This window comes from Malus domestica, chromosome 15 (genome assembly GCF_042453785.1).
Source record: "Malus domestica chromosome 15, GDT2T_hap1".
NCBI lineage: Eukaryota > Viridiplantae > Streptophyta > Magnoliopsida > Rosales > Rosaceae > Malus > Malus domestica.
Window position 1 is genome coordinate 54,201,353 of NC_091675.1, and position 23,458 is coordinate 54,224,810.

At 40.5% G+C, this 23,458-nt stretch overlaps 1 protein-coding gene across 1 annotated transcript; it reads right to left on the reverse strand.

Annotated features, from left to right (window-relative positions):
- Positions 1-124: 124 nt before the first annotated feature.
- Positions 125-22,971, reverse strand: LOC103402432 (uncharacterized RNA-binding protein C1827.05c-like). Its single transcript, XM_029094726.2, has 10 exons — positions 22,832-22,971; positions 22,287-22,434; positions 22,079-22,193; positions 11,122-11,177; positions 10,076-10,123; positions 9,892-9,989; positions 844-913; positions 616-726; positions 426-479; positions 125-345 (listed from the first exon to the last, which is right to left on the reverse strand). Exons 2-10 carry the CDS (start codon positions 22,425-22,427, stop codon positions 331-333), a joined length of 708 nt encoding a protein of 235 aa, XP_028950559.2. The 5' UTR covers positions 22,428-22,434; positions 22,832-22,971; the 3' UTR covers positions 125-330.
- Positions 22,972-23,458: the final 487 nt, after the last annotated feature.

Sequence of the window (23,458 nt, forward strand, 5' to 3'; positions counted from 1 at the left end):
TATGCCGATTGTCCGTTCCTAAGATACCAAATGAGTGCGAAAACCACGTCTAACAACGTAATGCCTAAACGAGAGTAAAACACTTGAGATTTGCTGTTTCTTTTCTCAACAACACAACATGGGATATCTTAAAAAACTGATGTTAATAAAACTTGTCGATGGACAATGCACGATTACATTACATGAAGAGTGATGAAAAAGGTCGTAAAAAAACTACAAGAGGTTATATTTGTTAGATGAGATTCAAAACTCAAGCCCAAATTCTCCAGAAATCCATAACTGCCTTGTTCCCGGCGGAAGGGGTGGACAGAGACGAGCGTGTGCGCTTCATCATTTCGAAACAACCTGCCATAGAAGAGATGAGATGAGATGACTACATATGTCTTATCTTCCAGAAAATGGTACAAACAAAAAACATGACATACCTTCTTCTGGTCGGTCTTCCTTTTCTTTGGAGCAGGTTCTTCACCACCACCCTCCTGCCAAGAACCAAATACATGTACAATTTAACTGCTAAATCAACCTTGAAAAATGGATGTACGATGAAATGTTTAAGTAACATCGCTTCAATAGTGAAAAGAATATATACAACCGTGAACAGGACCACATTCTTACAATTTCTGGGCATTTATAATCAATACCAGCGGCCTCAATTTTCTTTTGACGTTTCAGATCTCTCTTCATAATCTTCTCCATGAACTTCTTGAGCTCTTCCACCGTTCTTTCCTGAAAAATCACCACCCAAAGAGGAAAAAGTTAAAGACTGAAAGTCCTTGCAGGTCATTTGGGTATCGTCAAATGAGAAAACTTGCTAGAGGTTGCTTTCACGTCTGCAATGACTACCTTGTCATGCCTCTTCCGCTCAATTTGAACCCAGTTCACGGGTCTGACTCGGAAGTTGAAACCCTTCCATCTAAAAGTAAGCAAAACACAAATGGTGAGCATTTATAGCTATAAAATTGATTAGTAAGGGGAAAACCAACCCGTTTTTTCAAAGCTAGAATTGTATTTTGGTACGAGTACCAATAAAATTTAACTCTACAATATTTTAAAGAGACGAGCTACCAATAGAACAACTTCTAGTACCATCACTCCATGGCTTTATCATCACCAAACACCCACTAGAAAAATTGGCATGGTTGTTGATAGATACGTTGAAATTATTAAGAGACCATTACAAAATACATCCACTTTTAGTTTTGGCAATGACAAGCCAACTCGAATTCCATACATGTCACAGTTGCTCTATTCCAGTAGTACTAGAGTTCGTATATGTCATATTGGATTTATTATCTATGTACTTATCAAGTCATTCTACCAATACAAACACCGTACAATTCAACCACTGATACCCCTACCTTTTCTCTCCTCTAGCTTGATGACTGATCTATTTTTCAATTATCGAATTTAAACCATGAGAACTTTACCTACAATAAAAGTTCCCCTTAACTCTTTCATCCTTTCCCTCCATTCCTATCTATAGTTTTCCACTGTTCTCAATTTTAAGTGACACAGAGAAATGAACGTGAAATTATTACCACTCGGGACTCAAAGCACACAAATGAACGAGTTGTATGTGTAAACACGAATTTTCCTGTGATGAATGAGACAAGAACACATGTACAAAATAATATTTTGTATTAATGATTTTGAGGTTACAATTTCTTTATAATTTGGTCATCTGATTCGATTTTCGTAAGGCATAAATTTGAGGATTGTGTTGTTGATCCAAGGGCCTTCGAGGCTTGATCTTGGATGAACGGTTGGAAGTTACTTCAAGGGCCTTTAGGGCTTGATCTTGAAGGTTGAGGGAAGTTTTTTCAAGGGCCTTTGGGCTTAATCTTGAAGATTGATGGATGAACGGATCTTCAAGGGGCTTTTGGGCTTGATCTTGATGAACGGATGAACGGATATTCAAGGGCCTTTGGGGCTTGATTTTGATGAACGGATCTTCAAGGGCCTTCGGGGCTTGATCTTAATGAACAGTTGTGTGGATTTCTTCAAGGGCCTTCTGGGCTTGATCTTGAAGACAAGATGAACGGATCTTCAAGAGCCTTCAGGGCTTGATCTTGATAAACAGTTCTCCAAAGATTTGACGAAGAACGAAGAGAGCTTTCTTGATCCTTTGGGATTTTTAGGAATTTGGGAGGTTGGATGCTTGAAAGCTTTAGAGTTTCAAAGCTTCAAGGATTTGGGGAATTCTCTTCCAAATTGGGAGTAGAGAAATGTATGTGAATTGGTCATTTGAAATGGATGAAATGGACTTGTATTTATAGAATTTTTTTCAAAGCCTAATTTTGAATATAATATTCAGATGAAATAAATCATTTCCAGGTGTTACATGTGTCCTGTTTGATGACTTTTTCAATGATTTTCAAATTTTCGTTGAGTTACATGCTATGTGTAAAATTTATGTGACACGTGAACGTTGAAATTTTAATTATTGGTCAACATTTATTTCACCGAAATTTCGATGTCTACAAATGCCCCCACTTCGAGGTGCGTCGTATACATGTACTTGTCACGTGTAGGAAATGTGTTTTGAAGTCTCTTAATGTAGATATCAATCTAAGGGCCGTTAAGGGTTGATCTTGAAACGGATTGAAAATTTCTTCAAGGGCCACTAAGGCTTGATCTTGAATTGGGCTGAAAGTTTTCTTCAAGTGCCATTGAGGTTTGTTCTTGAATTTTGTTTGAAATTTCTTCAAAGGCCGTCGAAGCTTGATCTTGAATGAAATTGGACAACAAGGAGCTTCATGTGGTAGATGATCTTTGGCTTTGGTCTTGAACGGGGTTGGAGGATTTTCTGGTTTCCTCCAATCGTTGACTTTCCACAGGTTTATTCTTGAACTGGGCTGGAGATCTGAGCAAGTAAGAGGAGAGTTCCCTGGTGGTGGTGGCGATTTGATGGCGTTGCACGACGAGGCTTTGCTCTTCGACGACGGTGCCATCGAAAGGTTGTTGAAGTTTCTCTAGCTCTTTGATTAAAGCAACAATGCCAAGCTTGGATTTGACTAAGATACGGTTATGCTATAGTGATCTATTACAGCCCACCATGCTGCATTCTTCTTTGCTTGTTTCTTTTGTATGGCAGAAATGGTGCGCAACCTTCTACCTTTAAATGGTCCTTCAAAGCATCACTTCTTAGCGAATCATCCATGCTTGGTAGTTTCAGTGTAAAGAGCCAATATCATATCAACTGTTCTGAGGTATTTGCTAAGCAAATTTGAGACCAGCAGTTGAAGATGAGCACTCGAGAGCAATGCCAGGTAAGCAACTAGGCAAAAGTTCCGAGCAATTAGTTCCAGATCAGAAGTTTGATTTCAGGTTCCGACTGATTGCTTTCTTTCTCCTTGTCTTGCAAGTAAGAGCAAGGGTAAAGGAAAAGATAGGGAACAAGCATGCCATGAGATATTTTTGCTTTCTACCCTGATGATATGAGATACTTTTGCTTTTGAAGAAGTAGCTTTCCATAAGTTTAATCTTGAACTGGGCTGGGGGGTTTCTTCTGTCAAACTTGCACCAAATGTCTGAATTTACTCCTTTTATCTGGAGCTGAACTTGATTCAAATGTGGTGGACACTTGATCTTGAATCGGACTTGTGATTTCTTCAAGGGCCGTCGATGCTTGTTCTTGAATAGAATGGAACCACGAGCAGCTTCACGAGGCAAGTGAAATTCAGCTTCGTCGAGAATGAATCAGCATTTGTAGTTCACCATGCTTTAGCGAGCCGACTCAAGAATTTGATGGTAAAAACAAATCCATCAAATCTAGAGTACATTCTTGATGATCTGAGATACTTTTGCATTTGAAGAAGTAACGGATGAACCAGCACATGTTTTTGTTGCGCTTGTCTCCACATGCTTCAATGCATTATTTTCACTTGCCTTATTTGTTCTCCAGGCAGATGTTGTTGTAGACATTGAAATTTCAGTGAAATAAATGTTGACCAATAATTAAAATTTCCACATAGCACCTTCTGCACAACCATCATTGGGGGCAAGCGACCAAAATGCACATACTGGCGGTGAAGAAGGGTGGACACTGGTGACCTACAAGAAAACAAGGAAGCCAAGACCACAAGCCACACGGTCAAAAGATGAACAAGTGAGAAAGCACCACCACCACGACAGTAGGAAGCCTAAAAGAAACGTAAAAGCTGTGAAGCTAACGTACGCTAGGGAACCTGTGGAGCAAGAGTCATAAATTCCTGTCTCCTTGCACGAGTATTTCCCGAAGGACTTCTTCCAACAGTGCACTGTCGCTACCTGTCATATGGTTGAAGTGGAGATAGAAGAGCCCTCAAAAGGCAAAGTTATTGCCACCGAGGAAGAGAAGACCCTCACGCCCAAAGAAGGCCTACCAACATACCTTAGTATCAAGGAAACGCTACTATTGTCCAAGGAGATACGAAGAGCACTAGTAACGATCCTAGCAAGTCCCGACGACCACGAAGTGTAAGAAAGCAAGGACGAAGGTTTGAAACTTCGGCCACATGAGTATGCCATGTGTTGTGCCGCCTGTGATGCAATCAACTTCACCGATGAAGATTTACTGCTAGGATCAAAGCCTCACAACCGTCATTTCTTCGTCTCTGGTACATAAAGGAGCACAAAGTCAACCACATGCTTGTGGATGGTGGATCAGCCATAAACATCATGCCAAAGTCAACAATGACCACAATCGGTATCAAGGTGGATGAACTATCCCTAAACCGTCTGCTAATCCAGAGTTTTAACCAAGAAAGACAAAGAGCGATGGGCATGATCCGAGTGGAGATGACCATTGGTGAACTCAAATCAAGCACGATATTCCACGTGATTGATGCAAGAACTTCCTACAACTTGCTCTTAGGAAGGCCTTGAATTTCTACCAAAAAGAGTAAAGGTGATCCAAGGCGATACCAAGCCATTTACCGAAGTCGAATCACACTTCGCATACACCAAATTCTACATGGAGGAAGACATAGTGCCCGAAGCTCTTCCAAAAGAGATCCAATCCACAGGCAAACCAACACCTAAAAGGAAGGAGCGGCAAACCATGCCCAAGAAGCAAGAAAGAGAAACTGTGCCATCTTCAAGCAAAAACGATGATAAGCCTGCTAAACCTGCAACAACCAAAGGAAGTAGGACACCCTCAAAAGGACCGAACACACCCGTCTTCCGATACATCCCGATGTCGAGAAGAAAGAATGGTCAATCCCCGTTTGAAACTAGAGCAAGCAAAGCCCACACATAGCGGCACAATGATCATGTAAGGTTACTCAAGACGAATGCAGTTTTGCCTCTGACACAGCTAGGTGACGCTAAGGTTGCAAGACCACCACAGGGCTTTATAAAGGCTTTGCCAAAAGGGGCGGAACCAAGCTTTCTGCCAACCAACAGGACCGAAGAAGGTTTTGATCCAAACGTCTACAAACTCATGTCGAAGGCTGGGTACAACTTCACTTCCTCTTCAAATCTTGGAAATAAGGTTTTGAACACCATCAACGACAAAGAACGTGACCTCACCGAGACTCAAAATTAGTTGAAGGGGCATGGTTACAGAGTTGACAACAAAAAAGTTGGACTTGGCTTCACACCAAATGCACCTGTGAAGATTTCACACAAAGCGAAAAACGCTAATGCTCAACATATTAGTGTGAGCATTAAACAAGATCAAGAGGAGCCTAAACCCGCCCCCTAGACATCAGTCTTCGATAGAATGAATCATTTAAGGCCCAGAATATCGGCACTTAATCACATTGGTGGTCAAGACCGAACCTCCGTCTTTAAGAGGCTTAACACGCCAACATCCCAAAGCTCTGTTTTTGAAAGGTTATCAAAACCTAAGAAACAAAACACGGCTAGCTCTTAAATGAGACGATCAGTTTTGGAAAGACTTGAAGAAACCAAGAAGCCTTCCGGAAAGAGAAAGACAATGCCAAAAGAAGAAAAGCACGACAGTCTGGTAGAAAAATATGACGTTCGAAAGTCTATTCCTTCAAGGATGAAGCGCCAAACAATCTTGGAGGTTGATACAATTGGACCACTAAAAGTGAGAATGCACACCATCATCTACACTGGCCAATCTTCACGCCAACAAGCCCGAAAGGACGACACTAAAAATGAGGTCCAAGACGTCTTCCACATCACGATCCAAGAAGGTAAAGAAGATGAAATCCTTGAGGAAGTCGTCACTGCTGCACCACCACAGCTTGAGGATGGGGGGCAAGCCACGGTTGATGATCTCAAGGAGCTCAACTTAGGAACAAAAGAGGAGCCCAAGCCTATCTTCGTAAGTGCGCTGCTAAATGCGGACGAGGTAGATGAGTAATACCAACATCTATTAGAGTACAAAGACGTCTTTGCTTGGACTTACAAGGAAATGCCCAGCTTTGACCCTATCATTGCTGTGCATCGTCTTACAGTCAAGCCTGGAACGCGACCGATAAAGCAAACTCAAATACGCTATCAATCCGAGCTCATCCCACAGATTGAGGCCGAGATTGACAAGCTAATCGAAGCAGGTTTCATTCGAGAGGTGCAATACCCCAAGTGGATCTTCAACATCGTCATTGTTCTTAAAAAATCTAGACAAATATGTGTTTGCGTGGACTTTCGAGACCTTAATAATGCTTCCTGAAAGACGTCTTTCCTTTGCCAATCATTGAAATCATGGTGGACGTAACCACTGGCCACAAGGCACTGTCATTCATGGACGACTCATATGGATACAATCAAATTCGCATGGCTCCCGAAGATGAGGAACTAATCGCATTCTGCACTCCAAAGGGTATTTACTGCAAGATGATGCCTTTTGATTTGAAGAACGCTGAAGCTACATATCAACGAGCAATGCAGAAAATCTTCAATGACATGCTACACAAAAACGTAGAATATTATGTAGACGATGTAGTGGTCAAGACAAAAGAGAGATCAAATCACTTGAAGGATTTGAGAATAATGTTCAAAAGGCTGCGAAAATACAACCTTAAGATGAACCCATTAAAGTGTGCATTTGGCGTCACCTCTGGAAAATTCCTCGGCTTCATTGTTAAACACCGTGGCATTGAAGTGGACCAATCAAAGATCAAGGACATTCAAAGCATGCCTGAGCCAAGAAACCTGCACGAGCTGAAAAGTCTAGAAGGATGGCTAGCCTTCATTAGATGTTTTATCTTCAACCTTGCAGGGCGTTGTCAACCGTTAAGTCGACTCATGAAGAAATATGTTCCATTTGTATGGGACGAAGCATGCCACAATGCCTTTGAGAGCATAAACAAGTATTTATTAAGTCCACCTGTCCTAGGGATGCATATGCTCGGGAAACCGCTCATATTGTACATCGTCGCTCAGGAAAGTTCAGTTGGAGCACTCTTGGCACAAGAAAATGAATCCTAGAAAGAAAGAGCACTTTACTACCTCACTCGAACTCTCACTGGCGCTGAGTTGAACTATTCCCCAATAGAAAAGATGTGCCTTGCCTTAGTGTTCGCCATCCAGAAGCTTAGACATTACATGCATGCTTACACCATCCACTTGGTTGCTAAAGCTAACCCGATTAAATACGTCATGTCCAAACCAGTCTTGACAGGGCAACTCTATAAATAGGCGTTACTTTTCAATCAATATGAGATCATCTACGTCCCAACTAAAGTCGTCAAGGGATAAGCGCTAGCAGACTTCCTTGCCGATCATCCAATCCCAGCCGATTGCAAAATATCAGACTTCGCTCGGGGTATGTTTCTTTATGGCAAAGAGATCGATACATCATTCAGCCGTATAATCCCCACCATTTCAGCAGGCAATTTGGTTTTGTCCAACATATGCTAGGCAAGCTGAAGAAAAACGCCCAGTCGAAATCTCTGCAAGCCGTGTATACGTATTAAGAGTCTTGTTCCCATGCATGTACAAATGCTTCTATCATCCTGCCAGCCAAGGATGAGTTCAAGAACAATCCGGTGACCCGTGCTTACGTAAATTGGTGGTTAAAGGTACATTATGAAAACTTGGGGCTAGCAAGTGGGACAAATTCTTCTCACTCACATAATGATGTGTCGAGAGAGGGTTGTTCTGTGATTCTTGCGTAGATGGTAGCTCTTGATTGTGCGAGTGCAGCTCCTTTGCAAGATAGACTTGTGGTTTTAGTTCCTTAACACTCGTGCTTGTCTCCTCGACATCCAGATGCTTATGAAGAGGCGGGTGATGAAGTTGATTCGTACGAAGATGGACTTGTTTTGTAGCAACGTCAACAAATTATAAACAAGCGACCACTTGAAGGTGCTCATGCTGATAGCGACGTCAATTTTCATCATAAGAAGAAAGAGGTGTTTAGGCCTCCTCAATTTGATGGTCGTGTGTCACTTGAGAAAGATGTACATATTTCCTTCTTTCTTGTGACTTCTTTTGCTTTCATTGTTTTAGCTTTGATTTCTAACATCTTTCGTTGTCTTGTTTAGGTTGGGCCTTCTTGTTCTTTTGATCTGGCGAAATCAGGCGTTCATTCCTATATGGAGATGCTACTTAGAGGTAATTTACTTATAGACAGGGAGATTAGGGATCCGCCTGGTGCATAGCTTGTTCTGAATCCGTGAAGTTGCCCCAATTTGCTGTGTGTAGGTGAGGGTATGCAAGGGCTCGTCATGTGCCCAACACCTTTGCCACCCAGCTCTGAGATCTCTTTAAGAAGGCCGAACCTTCGTGGTACTGAGCAACTTATCCATTGTGTCAGACTTAAATGCGGCCATGGTTGTCAAAAGCCATATTGAGGAGAGCCTTTCAAGGTGATCATAGGAAGACCTTGCGTTGCTCAAGGAGGATTTGTCGAAGTTTGTTTTTGCAATTGACGACCTTGACGTTGATTCCTTGCCTTTGAGAGTTCAGATTGTCGAACTTATGGCTGACTCGACTAAGTATTCTTGCCTGTGTGCTATTTCTTCGAAGAAGTTAAGTCCAGATGTTAGAGCTCAACAACTTACAGAAATAGACTTATCAATTGCCCAAGTTCGGTCTTCTCAGCAAGTCACAGGAACCTCTTTAGCTTCTGTCAGAGTGCGTCTAAAAGCGTTGGTGCGAGAGCGAAAACAATTGGGAATTGAAGCATCACAACTTGAAGGTGTTCTTTCGAAGCAGGAAGCTACAATTTCTCAGTACCAAAAGGAGATGTCATGCCTAGAGCAAGAGAAAGGCATGGCTATGGAGTTGCCCACCTTGTCTCCCACCGATGTGGAGACCTTGAAGACTTTAGAAGGTCTAATCGAGGATCGTTACCATAGTTTTAGGGACATAGTTCTCAAATAATGTCCTCCTCAAGCCTTTTTTTTTTTTTTTTTGTAGCAATGTTTTGTAGCCAAATCCTTCCTTCAAAGAAATAAAGTATTCACATTTTGAATTCGCTCTTTATTCTTCAAGGTGTTTGTGTTTTTTGTTGATGTGACTGTACTTGAAGTTTTGAAGTTTTGAAGTTTTAAGTTGCCTACGTACCCTCAGTTGAGGAGGGATCAAGTCATGACGTAGTTCAAATGCATTTTTCTTTTTGGTGCCGTACGCAGTTTATACTCTTGCGGGCCAGGAGCATTTGGTTCCGTTTGCAGTTTCAACTCTTGCAAGCAAGGAGCTTGTCTTCTTCTCAGGCATAGTACCACTTCATGAACTTGCTGTTTATGGGGCCAATTCTTAAGCCATCTTCTTCCACAATCTTGTAAGCACCGTTATATGATACGTGAACGTTGAAATTTTAATTATTGATCAACATTTATTTCACCGAAATTTCGATGTCTACAACATGATAGCAATTTTAAGGAATCATTGAACATCTTAAACACAAAATACATAATTGGATTTACTATCAGAAAAATATCTTGGATGCCAAACTCTCATATCATAAAAGATAAACAAATAATTACTTACAATTTCAGGTGAACTTTCTGTGGAGGAATAAGATGGACGTGCAACACGTGTTCGAACAACAAATAGTTATGCATAGTGTCAGCTACAACTTTCGCCACCTGCAGACAAGGAAGGTAGTGTTAGCACCACAAAAAAGGAAACATTGTAGAGAAGAACAGGACTTTAGATAATAAATGGATACAACCTCAGGGTCTGCAAACTCAATGAAGCCAAAATGCTTCGATTTTCCTGTCTATTGAACATAAGATGAAAGGGAAAAACAAGTTAAAATTTGTGAAAATCATAATAATTCCTGTAACTATAATACTGCATACTAAATGAACGAGAAGATCTTTAATCTGCAAATAATCACAAGTCCGGAAGGAATGAAGGTGTTGCAGAATTACGTTCAAGAGTGATATACACTATATTTATCTTCAGTTACAAGGAACAAAATACGTCCTTACGTCATCAGTCAATGCACATGTTTTTTTACTCCTTCCAAATGAGACGCCATCGATGAGCAAGGTATAATAATTGTAATGATTTGGAGTACAGATTACGTATATATACACAGAGAGATTATTTTCTATGTAAATACAACATCTTGATACACTTTATCTTCTAGGGGATTAATTTCTTAAAACACTTGATCTTCCTAATTTTAAATTATCTTAAGGGTTTTAACCCTAAACCCTATACATGTATCTTTATTTTTATAAGATACCGTTGGAGTTGATAAGGTGAAAACAAATTTTTTTACAAACTTTCTTCAAACTTTATCCCTCTTGGAGCACTACCTTGATTTTCATCAAGGCTGATCACCCTAGGACCGCTACTTTCACTCCAAAATATCTAATTCTTTTTTCCATGATTCTTTTTCAGCCTCGGTCCCTAATATCAGACTGAAGATTTCCACAGTGGCGAACCTCATTTGAGTTTCAACCCGCCCAATAATTAGTTCACTTGTCAGATCAAGATTTGAAAGCTACATGCCCAATTTCACTTCCATTTAAAAAACACTTTATCCAGTTCATGGCTCATCAACCAAAATTTTAGAAAGACTGCAATTTCACTGGTTAGAAATAGTTGTTTAGTCGATCTGGCATGTGGTACCAGTCAAAGTTATCGTGGCAGACTACAGATGCTAGTTAACCACTAATCAGATAAGAAAATGCTATGAAAGACACAAATTAGAATCATCACAAAAAACATATATATAGTGACATGGTTGTGGTCCAGCAGCCTAACCTTTTTGTTACGCGCAATTCTTAATCTCTTAATCGAACCAAATTGCCCAAAAAATCCTGTGGAAAACATCTTGTTGATGTACAAAATCAGCGAGGATTTTGTTACAACAGAAAGTGTCAAGTGTGTGACCTTCGCCAGATTGCTCCGGTCACTAGTGTGGATAAATATGTAAATGGATAGGGACAGGGAAGCAAACCCAAGATGTACGTGGTACACCCAGATTGGCTACGTCCACGGAGTAGAGGAGTTCTCATTAATTGTGAAGGGTTTACACAAGTACATAGGTTCAAGCTCTCCTTTAGTGAGTACTAGTGAATGATTTAGTACAAATGACATTCGGAAATATTGTGAGAGAATGATCTCTATTTATAGAAGAGAGTTTCTAGTTTCATTTTGACATTGACACGTGTCGTTTTGTGATTGGCTTCTGATGTTGACACGTGTCGCTCTATGATTGGCTTCTAATGTCGACACGTGTCGCACTGTGATTGGCCTCTTGGATGGAGGGAAACTCTTCTGGGTCCTTGACGGTATAATGTTGACAAATGCTCAGTAGTTTCGGGATTGGTCAAGTATGGTACAAACAGTGCTCCCCTAAATTCCCGAGTGAGGGAAGCTCCTAGGTTGGGGACTTGCAAGATCCAAGCCATTGAGTAATCACGAAACTTCTAAGTACCGAAGTGTGGTATCATTTTCACTTGCCTTATCTGTCTCATATGTTGATGTGACATCTTCTCTGGAAGTACTTTTCCTCCATCCAGGGGTGGTATCTTTAACCGATGAAGATGCACAAGGTAATGTATCAATTTCACTTGAAGCTTACTTGTAGTTTCGGGCTTGGTCAAGTACGATACAAACCCTATAGTAGGAGTCCCCCAAGTCGCCGAGCTAGGAGATTTGCCGAATGAGGTAACAAACAAGGTAAGCAATTAGACTTCTAAGCAAGCAACCTGGATCGGAGGTTCGATTTCGGCTTCCGGTTGATTGTTCTCATTCTCCTTGTGTCGTAAATAACAACAAGGATAAGGAGAAGCAAATGGAGAAGAGATGATATGAGATACTTTTGCTTTTGAAGAAGTAACTTTCCACAGGCTTATTCTTGAACTAGGCTGGAAGGTTTTCTGGTTTCCTCCAGAGTATAAGGCCGACTTAAGAATTTGAGGGTCAAAACAAGTCCATCAAATCTCGAGTACGTTCGACCCTGATGATATGTGATACTTTTGCTGTTGACAAAGTAGTGGATGTATCGGCACATGTTCTGTTACGCTTGTCTCCACATGCTTCCTTGTATCCTTCTCACTTCTATCTGTTCCTCAGGCAGATGTGGTATCTTCTCTGGAAGCATAAGATGTTGAAGATGAATACTCGAGAGTAATGCCAGGTAAGTAATCATGCAAGGGGTTCCAGGCAGTCAGTTCATGACTGGAAGCTTGATTCCAAGTGCTGACTGATTGTTCTCTTTCTCCTTGTCTTGCAGGTAAGAACAAGGGCAAAGGATAAGATAGGGAAAAAACATAATATGGGATACTCTTGCTTTTAACCCTGATGATATGAGATACTCTTGCTCTGGTGTGGCTTGTTTGCAGAGGTATTATCGGGAGGAAAAGAAGCTGAGTATTTCGAGAGACTCTGCTGAGAGTGCCCTCTCGGATGTGAAGAAAAGTTGAGCATTTTTTATTTATTTGCAGGTCTGCTTGGCTGTGGAGGATGGAGGTCGACGTATATAGGAGTCTCCTTAACAACAAGTAGTAGTGCTATTCATTTACCCTTCTTGGTCATAGCAATGTAGTGGAAGCTGCAAGCTTCACGTGTTTTAACTTTGTCAAAGCACTTTGAAAAAGTGGTATGTGGTATCTGGAAAGCTGATGTTGCGTGTAGAGATTACATACAAGCTTTATCCAAGGAAATCTGGCTCTCGAAGTTCGGAGAGAGATGCCTCTTCGGTTTTCGAACAAGCAATCCTGTCGGGGATCTGGCTCTCGAGATTCAGAGAACGGTGTCTCTTCGATTTTTGAGAAAGCAATCCTGTTGGGAGTCTGTGATAGGATTAAAAGCACACCACAAAGTAGCACACAAATATCCTATTGATTTTCCTTATTAACACTAAGATTTATGAATTGTCGCATATGAAAATAATGGTCTTTCCCGCAGAAGATTGTTTTATCTAACTACTTAAAATGTCACAAAAACTGGTTGCTGTCCTTACTGACCAGCCACCGAAAAATAATTATTAGACCAACTTACACTTATCTAAATTCTACGAAATTTTATATGAAGACACTAGACACACAGAGCTATGCTCAGACAAATGTTTGGGATTTTTAGAGTTAATTTGCTATTTAAATTAAATCGAACAAAAACAGGACATAAACAAATTTTAAATAGTTCACAAATTAAGAAAAACGAGTTAGGGGAATTGCTATCCACCACCAAATAATCATGCAAACATGTTATGTTTCATTCAAATTCCTTTTATTTCCGGATGAAGATGCTTAAGTTGTCTCAATGTTAGAACTCAACCTATTACTCTTTCTTATGTAGTATGTTAAGAGAATGGCGTTTTCAACTTAACTTAGTTCCTAGCATGCAATCTAGAATGGCGTGTTCATAGATTTAACAAGTAGAAATCATTAAGAACGAAAAGAGTTTGAGTCATCACAATGCATCGTAAGTACTGACGTTATCTTACTTATCCTAGAAATTGGTTCACATGTTAATCGTAATTAACAAGTACTACTCTAGAACATATGTAGGTCCTTATTTGACAAGGGCAGGCACACACATTCATAGCATTAGAATTCTAGATATGCTTACTAAGTATGCATCCGTAGAAAACACATAAAGAGTTCATCAATGAGACAAGTAGTGAACCAATTTTCATCCATTCATAAAAGTAATTCTTACGAAATGTCATAACAAACTTGCAATCATATTCGGGGCTTCAACACAGCCCCTAACTACTAAAAATTTAGTTACACACAATCTTTAAGTTAAAACAAAAGATAGACATGAGTTTGAGAAGATAGAACCGAAATAAATTGATCGAGGCCTCATTCTCTCTTTCCTTCCTTCCCCAACGCTGCTTTTAAACCAATTCTTGCTGCATCATTTTCTTCTCCTTAACCCACCCAATAATAGCCATTTAGTGATGACAATAAGTGAGAGGAAATGGTAAAACAATTGTAACTCTTTGGGTATCCCTTATGCCAATTACTCTATTTTAATCCTCATCTTTAATTCCATTCCCTTTTATATTTGAATAAGTGTCAGCTGACTTGTTCTTGGCTGCATCAGTTTTGGCTGCTAGATTTATTGGGTTTATTGCTTCCATTGTAGTTACAAATTGCTCAGCCTCTTGGTAACCTTTCAGTGTTAAAACGGCCATAACTTCTTCTAGAAAATGATATTAACAATCCGCGAAATGCTCTAGAAAATAGACAGCCGTAGCTTTCCAAACATGTAAGGCTCATTCTCTAATTCAATCTGAGCTGTTCGCAACTTGCTTCCAAAGTCATCTGATTTGCACAGGCAGTTTTGACGAATTTGTTACTTAAAATCCCACTTGTGCTATTTTTCTTTTGTTTGCTTGACAAATCCTACAAAACACAAAAACAAAGTAAATAGCTCAAAAATATAAGGAACTAACTAAGAAAAGACAAGTGAATTTGATGTAAAATATATGTAAATATGAGCTTATCAGTCCGACTCTTGAGAGTCGGATAGCAGTTTCTCTTCGATTTTTGAGAAAGTAATCATGTTGGGAGTCTGGCTCTCGAGATTCGGAGGGCGGTGCCTCTTCGATTTTTGAGCACGTAATCTTGTTGGGAGTCTGGCTCTCAAGATTCGGAGAGCGGTACCTCTTCGATTTTTGAGAAAGCAATCTTGTTGGGAGTCTGACTCTTGAGATTCAGAGAGCAGTGTCTCTTCGATTTTTGAGAAAGTAATCCTGTTGGGAGTCTGGCTCTCGAGATTCGGAGGGCGGTGCCTCTTCGATTTTTGAGCACGTAATCCTGTTGGGAGTCTGGCTCTCGAGATTCGGAGAGTGGTGCCTCTTCGATTTTTGAGCACGTAATCCTGGTGGGAGTCTGGCTCTCGAGATTCGGAGAGCTGTGCCTCTTCGATTTTTGAGCAAGCAATCTTGTTGGGAGTGTTTTCTCGAATGTGAGTAAAGGTTAGGCATTTTTGCCAGTCTGCCTTGCCACAGAGCACGAAGATTGACACACATTGGGATTTTCTAGTTATCAAGCAGTGATGCTGTTCCTTTACCCTTGTGGGTAATAGTAGGGTAGCTGGACCTTCAAAATTTATATGTCTAAACTTTGTCAGAGATCTTTGGCAAAGTTATCTGTGGTACCCGAAGAGCTGATGTTGTGTGTGGAGAGTGGTGCCTCTTCGAAATCCGAAGAGTGGTGCCTCTTCGATTTTTGAACCAATGGCTCTGTTACCCTTTCTTTTATAAGGGCACCAATTGTGTGCAAGAAGTATATTCAGAGAGTTATTGCTTAAGAATTTTCCTTTTATTTTTTAGCTTAAGAGATTTATTGCACCTCATTTCTCCTTTATCATTTCTGTGAATGTTTGGCCCATCTGATTGTCGTTTTGACTTGAACTTTGGTGAAGAGGCAGCCATACCTTCTTAAGACAACATATGGCGCCCATCCTTCTTATCCCTTACTGGTCCTCTTACCATTGGGGACTCTGTGATGAAGAATGATATGACTGCTGCGGTGGTGGCCAGGAACATTCTCACTCCTAAAGATAACAGACTACTTTCCAAACAGTCTGATGAGTTGACTGTTAAGGATTCTCTGGCTCTCAGTGTTCAGTGTGCAGGTTCTGTGTCTAATATGGCCCAACGCCTATTTGCTCAAACCCGCCAAGTTGAATCATTGGCGGCTGAAGTGATAAGTCTCAAACAGGATATCAGAGGGCTCAAGCATGAGAATAAACAGCTGCATAGGCTCGTACTTGACTATGCTACAAACATGAAGAGGAAGCTTGACCAGTTGCAGGAATCTGATGGTCAAATTTTACTTGATCATCAGAGGTTTGTGGGTTTGTTCCAAAGGCATTTATTGCCTTCGTCTGCTTGGGCTGTACAGCGTAATGAAGCTCCAAATGATCAACCTTCGGTGCCTCCTCCTTCTGGGGTTTTGCTTAGTACTGAGGCTCCAAATGATCACCCTCCGGTGCATACTCTTTCTGGGGCTCAGCCGACTACTGAGACTTCTCATGAGCAACCTTTGTGAAGGCTCCCTCTTGTTTGTTTATTTTGATTCATGTATATGTACATATTTGTAACTTATTGGAGATATCAATAAACAAGCTTTGCTTCATTTCAACGTATTGTGTTAAATACACCAAGGCCTTCTTCACTAAGTTCTTTGAATTGTTTCTTTTGTTGAAGCTTGTATGTTGAAGCTTTGAGAGTGAAGCATATATGTTGAGGTAGTGCTCCCTTAATTTCCCGAGTGAGGAAAACTTCTCGGTTGGAGACTTGAAAAATCCAAGTTATTGAGTGGCCGTGAGACTTCTGAGTATCAAGGTGCAGTAGCATATGGTAGGAGTCTCCCAAATCTTCGGTCGAGGGAGTTGACAATTGAGGCATTTCCTTTCTAAGTGGTAGCCCAAAACTCCTCATTCATACATATTTGTTATGAAAGTTGTTAGGCCTAAAGAAGATGAGGCCTAGGCAATTTTTTTTCTTCGATTTTTCAAATTTTTTTTTTTTGAATTTTCGAATTTTTGAATTGTCGAATTTCCAAAAAATATATATATATATATATATATATTTTTTTTTTTAAAGCTTTGTAGGTGAAGCTTTGGTGTTGAAGTTTTATAGTTGAAGCTTTGAGGTTGAAGCTTTGTTGGGCACCATGAATTGGTTTTGCTTCACACTATCTTGATCAAGATAGTGTGAAGCTTTTGTGTTAAAGCTTTGTAGGTGAAGCTTTTGTGGGTGAAGCTTTTGTGGGTCAAACTTTTGTAGGTGAAGCTTTTGTGGGTCAAACTTTTGTAGGTGAAGCTTTTGTGGGTCAAGCTTTTGTGAGTGAAGCTTTTGTGGGTGAAGCTTTTGCAGGTCAAACTTTTGTGGGTGAAGCTTTTGTGGGTGAAGCTTTTGTAGGTGAAGCTTTTGTGTTGAAGCTTTTGTGGGTGAAACTTTTGTGTTGAAGCTTTTGTAGGTGAAGCTTTGGAGTTGAAGCTTTGTAGGTGAAGCTTTGGTAGGTGAAGCTTTGGAGTTGAAGCTTTGTAGGTGAAGCTTTGGAGTTGAAGCTTTGTAGGTGAAGCTTTTGTAGGTGAAGCTTTGGAGTTAAAGCTTTGTATGTGAAGCTTTAGAGTTGAAGCTTTGTAGGTGAAGCTTTGGAGTTGAAGCTTTGTAGGTGAAGCTTTTGTAGGTGAAGCTTTGGAGTTAAAGCTTTGTATGTGAAGCTTTAGAGTTGAAGTTTTGTAGGTGAAGCTTTGGAGGTGAAGTTTTTGTAGGTGAAGCTTTGGAGTTGAAGCTTTGTATGTGAAGCTTTGGAGTTGAAGCTTTGTATGTGAAGCTTTGGAGTTGAAGCTTTTGTTGGGTACCATGAATTGATTTTGCTTCACACTATCTTGATCAAGATAGTGTGAAGCTTTTGAGAATTTGTAGTTGTCCTCCATTGATGAAACTTTGTTGAATTTCCTTTTTTATTTTTTTATTTTTTTGGGAAACTAGAATTTTGAAAATGTGGGAGAGACAACATATACAAATTTTGCTTCCACACTTTGAGCAAGAGATTGTGATGCAAGTCATACCTTGTAGTAGTCGAAGGTTTGGATGAACCATATAAATTGAATTTACTTCGAACAATCTTGAATTTGCCTTGAAGGTTTGAGAATTGTAGTTGCCCTTCATTGATGAAGCTTTTGTTGGCACCATAAATTGATTTTGCTTCACACTGTCTTGATCAAAAGGGTGTGGAGCTTTTGAGAATTGTGGTTGCCTTCCATTGATGAAGCTCTTGTTGGCACCATAAATTGGTTTTGCTTCACACTGTCTTGATCAAGAGTGTGAAACTTTTGAGAATTGTGGTTGAACTCCTTTGATGAAGCTTTTGTTGGCACCATAAATTGGTTTTGCTTCACACTGTCTTGATCAAGAGTGTGTGAAGCTTTTGATGAAGCTTTTGTTGGCACCATAAATTGGTTTTGCTTCACATTGTCTTGATCAAGAGTGTGTGAAGCTTTTGAGAATTGTGGTTGCCCTCCATTGATGAAGCTCTTGTTAGCACCGTAAATTGGTTTTGCTTCACACTGTCTTGATCAAGAGTATGTGAAGCTTTTGAGAATTATGGTTGCCCTCCATTTAATGAAGCTCTTGTTGGCATCATAAATTGGTTTTGCTTCACACTGTCTTGATCAAGAGTTTGAAGCTTTCTACGAGTTGTAGTGTTTGCATTGTTAGAGAGGGGAAATGTCTGAAGCAGATGCAAGAGGGCTGAATAGCTTGATCTTCACATGCCATGCACTGAAGTTGTTGTTGGCTTGCAATAAGACTTTGTTGGTGACTATAACTCTTGTTGGGCATAAGTGCTCCCCTAGTTGAGTTGTCAAGCTTGAGGGTTTTTTATTATTTGTGAATGGTTGGAGTTCACATGTACAAGTTGTACCACTCGTTTTCTAGTTAGTGGAATGAATGGTGAGTTGCTTTCATCACTTGGTTGGTGGTACGAAGGTGAGTTCTTTCATCACCCTTCATCACATTTCATCACCTGGTTGGTGGCACGAGGATGAGTTCCTTCTTCACCTGGTTGGTCGTATGAATGGCAAGTCCAAATGATATTAGAGTATGGATTGTACATTTCATCACCTGGTTGGTGGCATGAAAGAGAGTACGGGTTGTACATTTCATCCTCTGGTTGGTGGCATGAAGATTAGTTCATTCTTCACTTGGTTGGTGGCATGAGTGGCAAGTTGCCAAATGATATTAGAGTACGGGTTATACATTTCATCACCTGGTTGGTGGCATAAAGGTGAGTACGGGTTGTACATTTCATCACCTGGTTGGTGGCATGAAGATGAGTTCCTTCTTCACATTTCATCACCTGGTTGGTGAGAATAAGGGCAAGGTGTCGAGGCACATTGTAACAAGTGTCGAAGACATAAAGTATGTTGAACCCTTTTGAAGCACAGTTGGCTTATGTATGGATGTGTTGGAATGTATGATGTTTATGTATGAATGTGTTGGAATGTATAATGTTTATGTTGATTGATATGAGTGATGCTTATGAATGTTTTGCTATGCATGAAGGGATCCATGCTTTTGATATGTGAACCATGTTGGTTGTAACACTTAGTATCACATACTTTGTGTCAAAGTACGCATATTGAAGCTCTGAGTTGGAGTATAAGGGTAGGTCAGCGTAGACCAAGTGTTCCAGTGCTAGGAACGCAAAAGACTCAGAAGAAGTTGTCTGAATTCTCTCTTCTTTAAATATTTGTTGAATGGCTTATGTGACAAAAGATCTTAAGCGGTTGAGAGTCAAAACATATGTAATGTGTATGCCTTCTTATAATAGCATTTCCTTCAGTACCTAGTCATCCACTTTGAAAGAGTGAGGCTTGGCCCCATAGTCATAATAGTCGACGATACGTTCAACCCTCGTTGTCCTGATACGAACTTTTATCCCTTTTGTTGTAGTGGGCTTGCTGATAGTAAAAATCCTTTCTCTTATCAAGAGACAGATACGTTTGGTGACTTAGCGAGTAGCTAAATGAGGCAGGAGATGATGCAATGGGTGTCTGAATGGCCAATATCTCCTCACTTGGTAGAACTTGACTTCCACTTCCCATTTGTTGATAGGGGTTAACCATATGGGGGTTCCCTTGGTATGTCCTTGCTTCGGCGGAGGCATGGTTGTAAGCCTGTGCCATCACCTTAGAGTAATTCATCCAAGTGTTGGCATTGATCATGTACTTGAAGAAACAATCACGTAGGCCTACCGTGAAGGCTTGGAAGGTGGTCTTGTCATCTGCCTCAGCACAGCGGGAATACTCATAGCTGAAGCGACCGGCATACTCTTGTAGTGACTCGTCCGGCTTCTGGCGAATAATGTACAAGTCATCTGCAGAATGGAAGTGATCGGTCTGGAAGATGTGTTGAGAGACAAACAGTTTCCTCAATTCCTCAAATGAGTCTACTGTCTCAGGTGGAAGACAGCAATACCAGTTTAGAGCTCCGCCAGAGAAAGTTGAGGGGAAGAGAAGACATCGTTCTTCGTCTGTGTGCATCTGATATGCCATGGTGGACTAAAAAAGGTTAAGGTGTTCAATTGGGTCATCCCTTCTAGTATAGAGTTGTAAATTAAGCTTTTGTTTTGTCTTCGCTTGAAGAGGGTGTCGATGATATTTTTTGTGAGAGGGCCAAGCCTGGGTTGGTTCTAGTCAGGTATCTCGGCCTGATGTTCGGCCTTCAACTTGTTTACTTCCTCAATGAGCTGTAGGACAAGGGGGTCATGAGTGGAGTTATGTACCACTGGAATTTTCTTTCGTAAGTCTTCATTGCCTCTTGGAAGTAGGAAAGTTTGAGCATGGGCATGTGGTTTTTTCTTGGACTCGCCGTACTGACTTCTAGGGCGAGTTGTTGGAATACCTCAGAGTCCTCCGTACCTTCATGTTCCTCTGGGACCTGTCGTTCTTTCCTTAGATTAGCAGCTGGCCTGGGTTGTGGGAGGGGACTGAGTCTTTCAGAAACCCTTGGGTCATTGATCTTCGAGCATATGTGGAGGGGATTCTCTCAACATTGCTTTAGGAAGTCTCGGCAGTCACGATAAATGGCTTTCGATCATTCCAACCCTTCTAGAAGGTGGTGTCTTCCTTCACTTCTTCTACTTCGGGTCGAAGCATCTGGGTTGAGAGAAGTCTCATGTTGATTAATGTTTTAATGATTAGCTCGCTCCTCATCAGGAATACCCATGTCAAAGGGAGGTGACCCTCCGTGTTGGGGGGCACCTAGATGATGGTTGATGTCCACATGGGCAACGGGCTCGCGTGTTTGAGTACGCCTATTTTCGTGGAGCGTCTCAAAGAGCTTCTCATACTGCTCCTGGAGGACCTCATTCTTAATTACTATCTTGTTGTTCTGAGCTTCTAGCTCATTGACTTTAGCTTGAAGAGCAACCTTTTTTCCTTCATTCTTTCGTTGCTTCGCACTAGGTGCAAGATGAGTGTCATTCTGTGTGCCGTGGCTTCCTTCGCTCCCCATGTTGGAAAGGGATGCCTGGTCAAAAGAGAGTGTACGAATGGTGGAAACCAGCTTGGCAAAGCTGAAGAGAGTGGGAATAAGTGTCGTTCCCACAGACGGCGCCAAATGTTGATGCACAAAATCAGCGAGGACTTTGTTACAATAGAAAGTGTCAAGTTTGTGACTTTCGCCAGATTGCTCCGGTCACTAGTGTGGATAAATATGTAAATGGATAGGGACAAGGAAGCAAACATAAGATGTACATGGTACATCCAGATTGGCTACGTCCACGGAGTAGAGGAGTTCTCATTAATTGTGAAGGGTTTACACAAGTATTGGTTCAAGCTCTCTTTTAATGAGTACTAGTGAATGATTTAGTACACATGACATTCGGAAATATTGTGAGAGAATGATCTCTATTTATAGAAGAGAGTTTTTAGTTTCATTCTGACATTGACATGTATCGTGATTGGCTTCTAATGTTGACACGTGTCGTGCTATCATTGCCTTCTAATGTCGACACGTGTCACGCTGTGATTGGCCTCCTGGTTGGAGGGAAACTCTTCTGAGTTCTTGACGGTATAACGTTGACCGGTGCTTAGTAGTTTCGAGATTGGTCAAGTATGGTACAAACACATCTAATCAGCGGTTTTCACAGGCGTAAAATTACAAACATAGCAATAACCTTGAGCACAAATTGTAAACATTGTTCATTCAAGTACATCAAATTTGACAATCTCTACTGCACACCTTCCATCTCCTTCTCATAGAAGCCGTGAGGTATCCGACCAATGTATAAAACTGTAGCAACATCCTCATTGGGCTTTTCCTCGGGGAGCTTACGAGCTGGACCACCTTCTAATGGCTTTCGACATAAAATCACCACCAAAACAATAAATAACACAACCAGACGAGAAAGGAAAAATAAATAAATAACTAGGATTACATTAAGCATTACCAAGAAATCAGCAGCTGTAGAAGCAGTAACAGTTACAGAAGCAGTAGCAGCAGCTTCTCTTTTTTTGTGAGAAGAAGCTGATAATTGAGCAGAGGCTTTGCTCAATTGCTTTTTCATCGCCTTTTTCGCCTTCGCCCCCATTTCGCTGCTGCGAATTCAATAATATGTTACTAATCACAATTTAAATGAAATTGAATGATTTAATTTGGGAAAAAAAAATGTATATACCAATTGCAAGAAATTGAATTTATAAACAAAATTACAAGAAATTGACAACATTTACAGGAGTGCAGACTGCAGAGAACGAAAGTATTCCCAAATAAACTCACGGGTGCAAAATCCAAGTCTAATGGAGCTACAGTTTCTTTTAAATTCAGTATTTTCCCAGAAAACAAACAGAAATTTAGGGTTCATGAGAGAGCAAGCAAAAGGCATAACTTGAAGGCAGCCGACATTGTCATGCCATGATAACAATTAAAGCAGAAAAAGTAACAAAAATCACCACTAGTTACAGAAGAGAGAGAGAGAGAGAGAGTATGGTTTACCTTTACCTGGAGAAGTGTAAAGATGCAGACTGGGAGTCTGAAAGTGGAGGAGGAGGAGGAGGAGAAAGAAAGAGGAGGGTTTTAGGTTAAGGTTTTTCCCTATGAATGAATATTTTATTACATAGTAACTTCGATTAAATAATAAATTTTCCCGTCCCAACTCATACTGGTGTAATAAGATAATCACTTCACTAAATGCAGAACATAATAATTTTTCTTAAAATCCTTTAAGGCTCAACTAATATATAAAATAATAATTGATGAAATAATAACACATAAAACTCATAATATATATACAAAAAAAAACTTACTTAATAATTTTCTAAAATTCAGCTTTTTTTCTTTCAAAATATACTCCCATTTTTGTTTTTTTTTCTTTCAGTTTTAGTCCATTTTTACCAATTGTCTCCGAGGAAAAGGAAGGGCCCTCCAGCCAATATACCACGGCGGTACAACTCTCCTGGCTACTTAATTTCTGCAACAACACCTTGACATTATCCCCAGTCGCACCCATCACCCTTAAGTGATGGTGATGCCCATCGCCTAGAGGTGTCAAATCAATATATTGGATTATTAGTAGATATCTATTAGGACTTAATTTAGTTTGATTTTACTTTACAACATCAT

Coding starts and splice junctions, on each gene's coding strand:
- LOC103402432 (XM_029094726.2), bottom strand. CDS start 22,427: ATGGGGGCGAAGGCGAAAAAGGCGATGAAAAAGCAATTGAGCAAAGCC. Junction 22,194..22,286: donor CTACAGCTGCTGATTTCTTG/GTAATGCTTAAT, acceptor TTATGTCGAAAG/CCATTAGAAGGTGGTCCAGC. Junction 727..843: donor AGCGGAAGAGGCATGACAAG/GTAGTCATTGCA, acceptor GTGATTTTTCAG/GAAAGAACGGTGGAAGAGCT.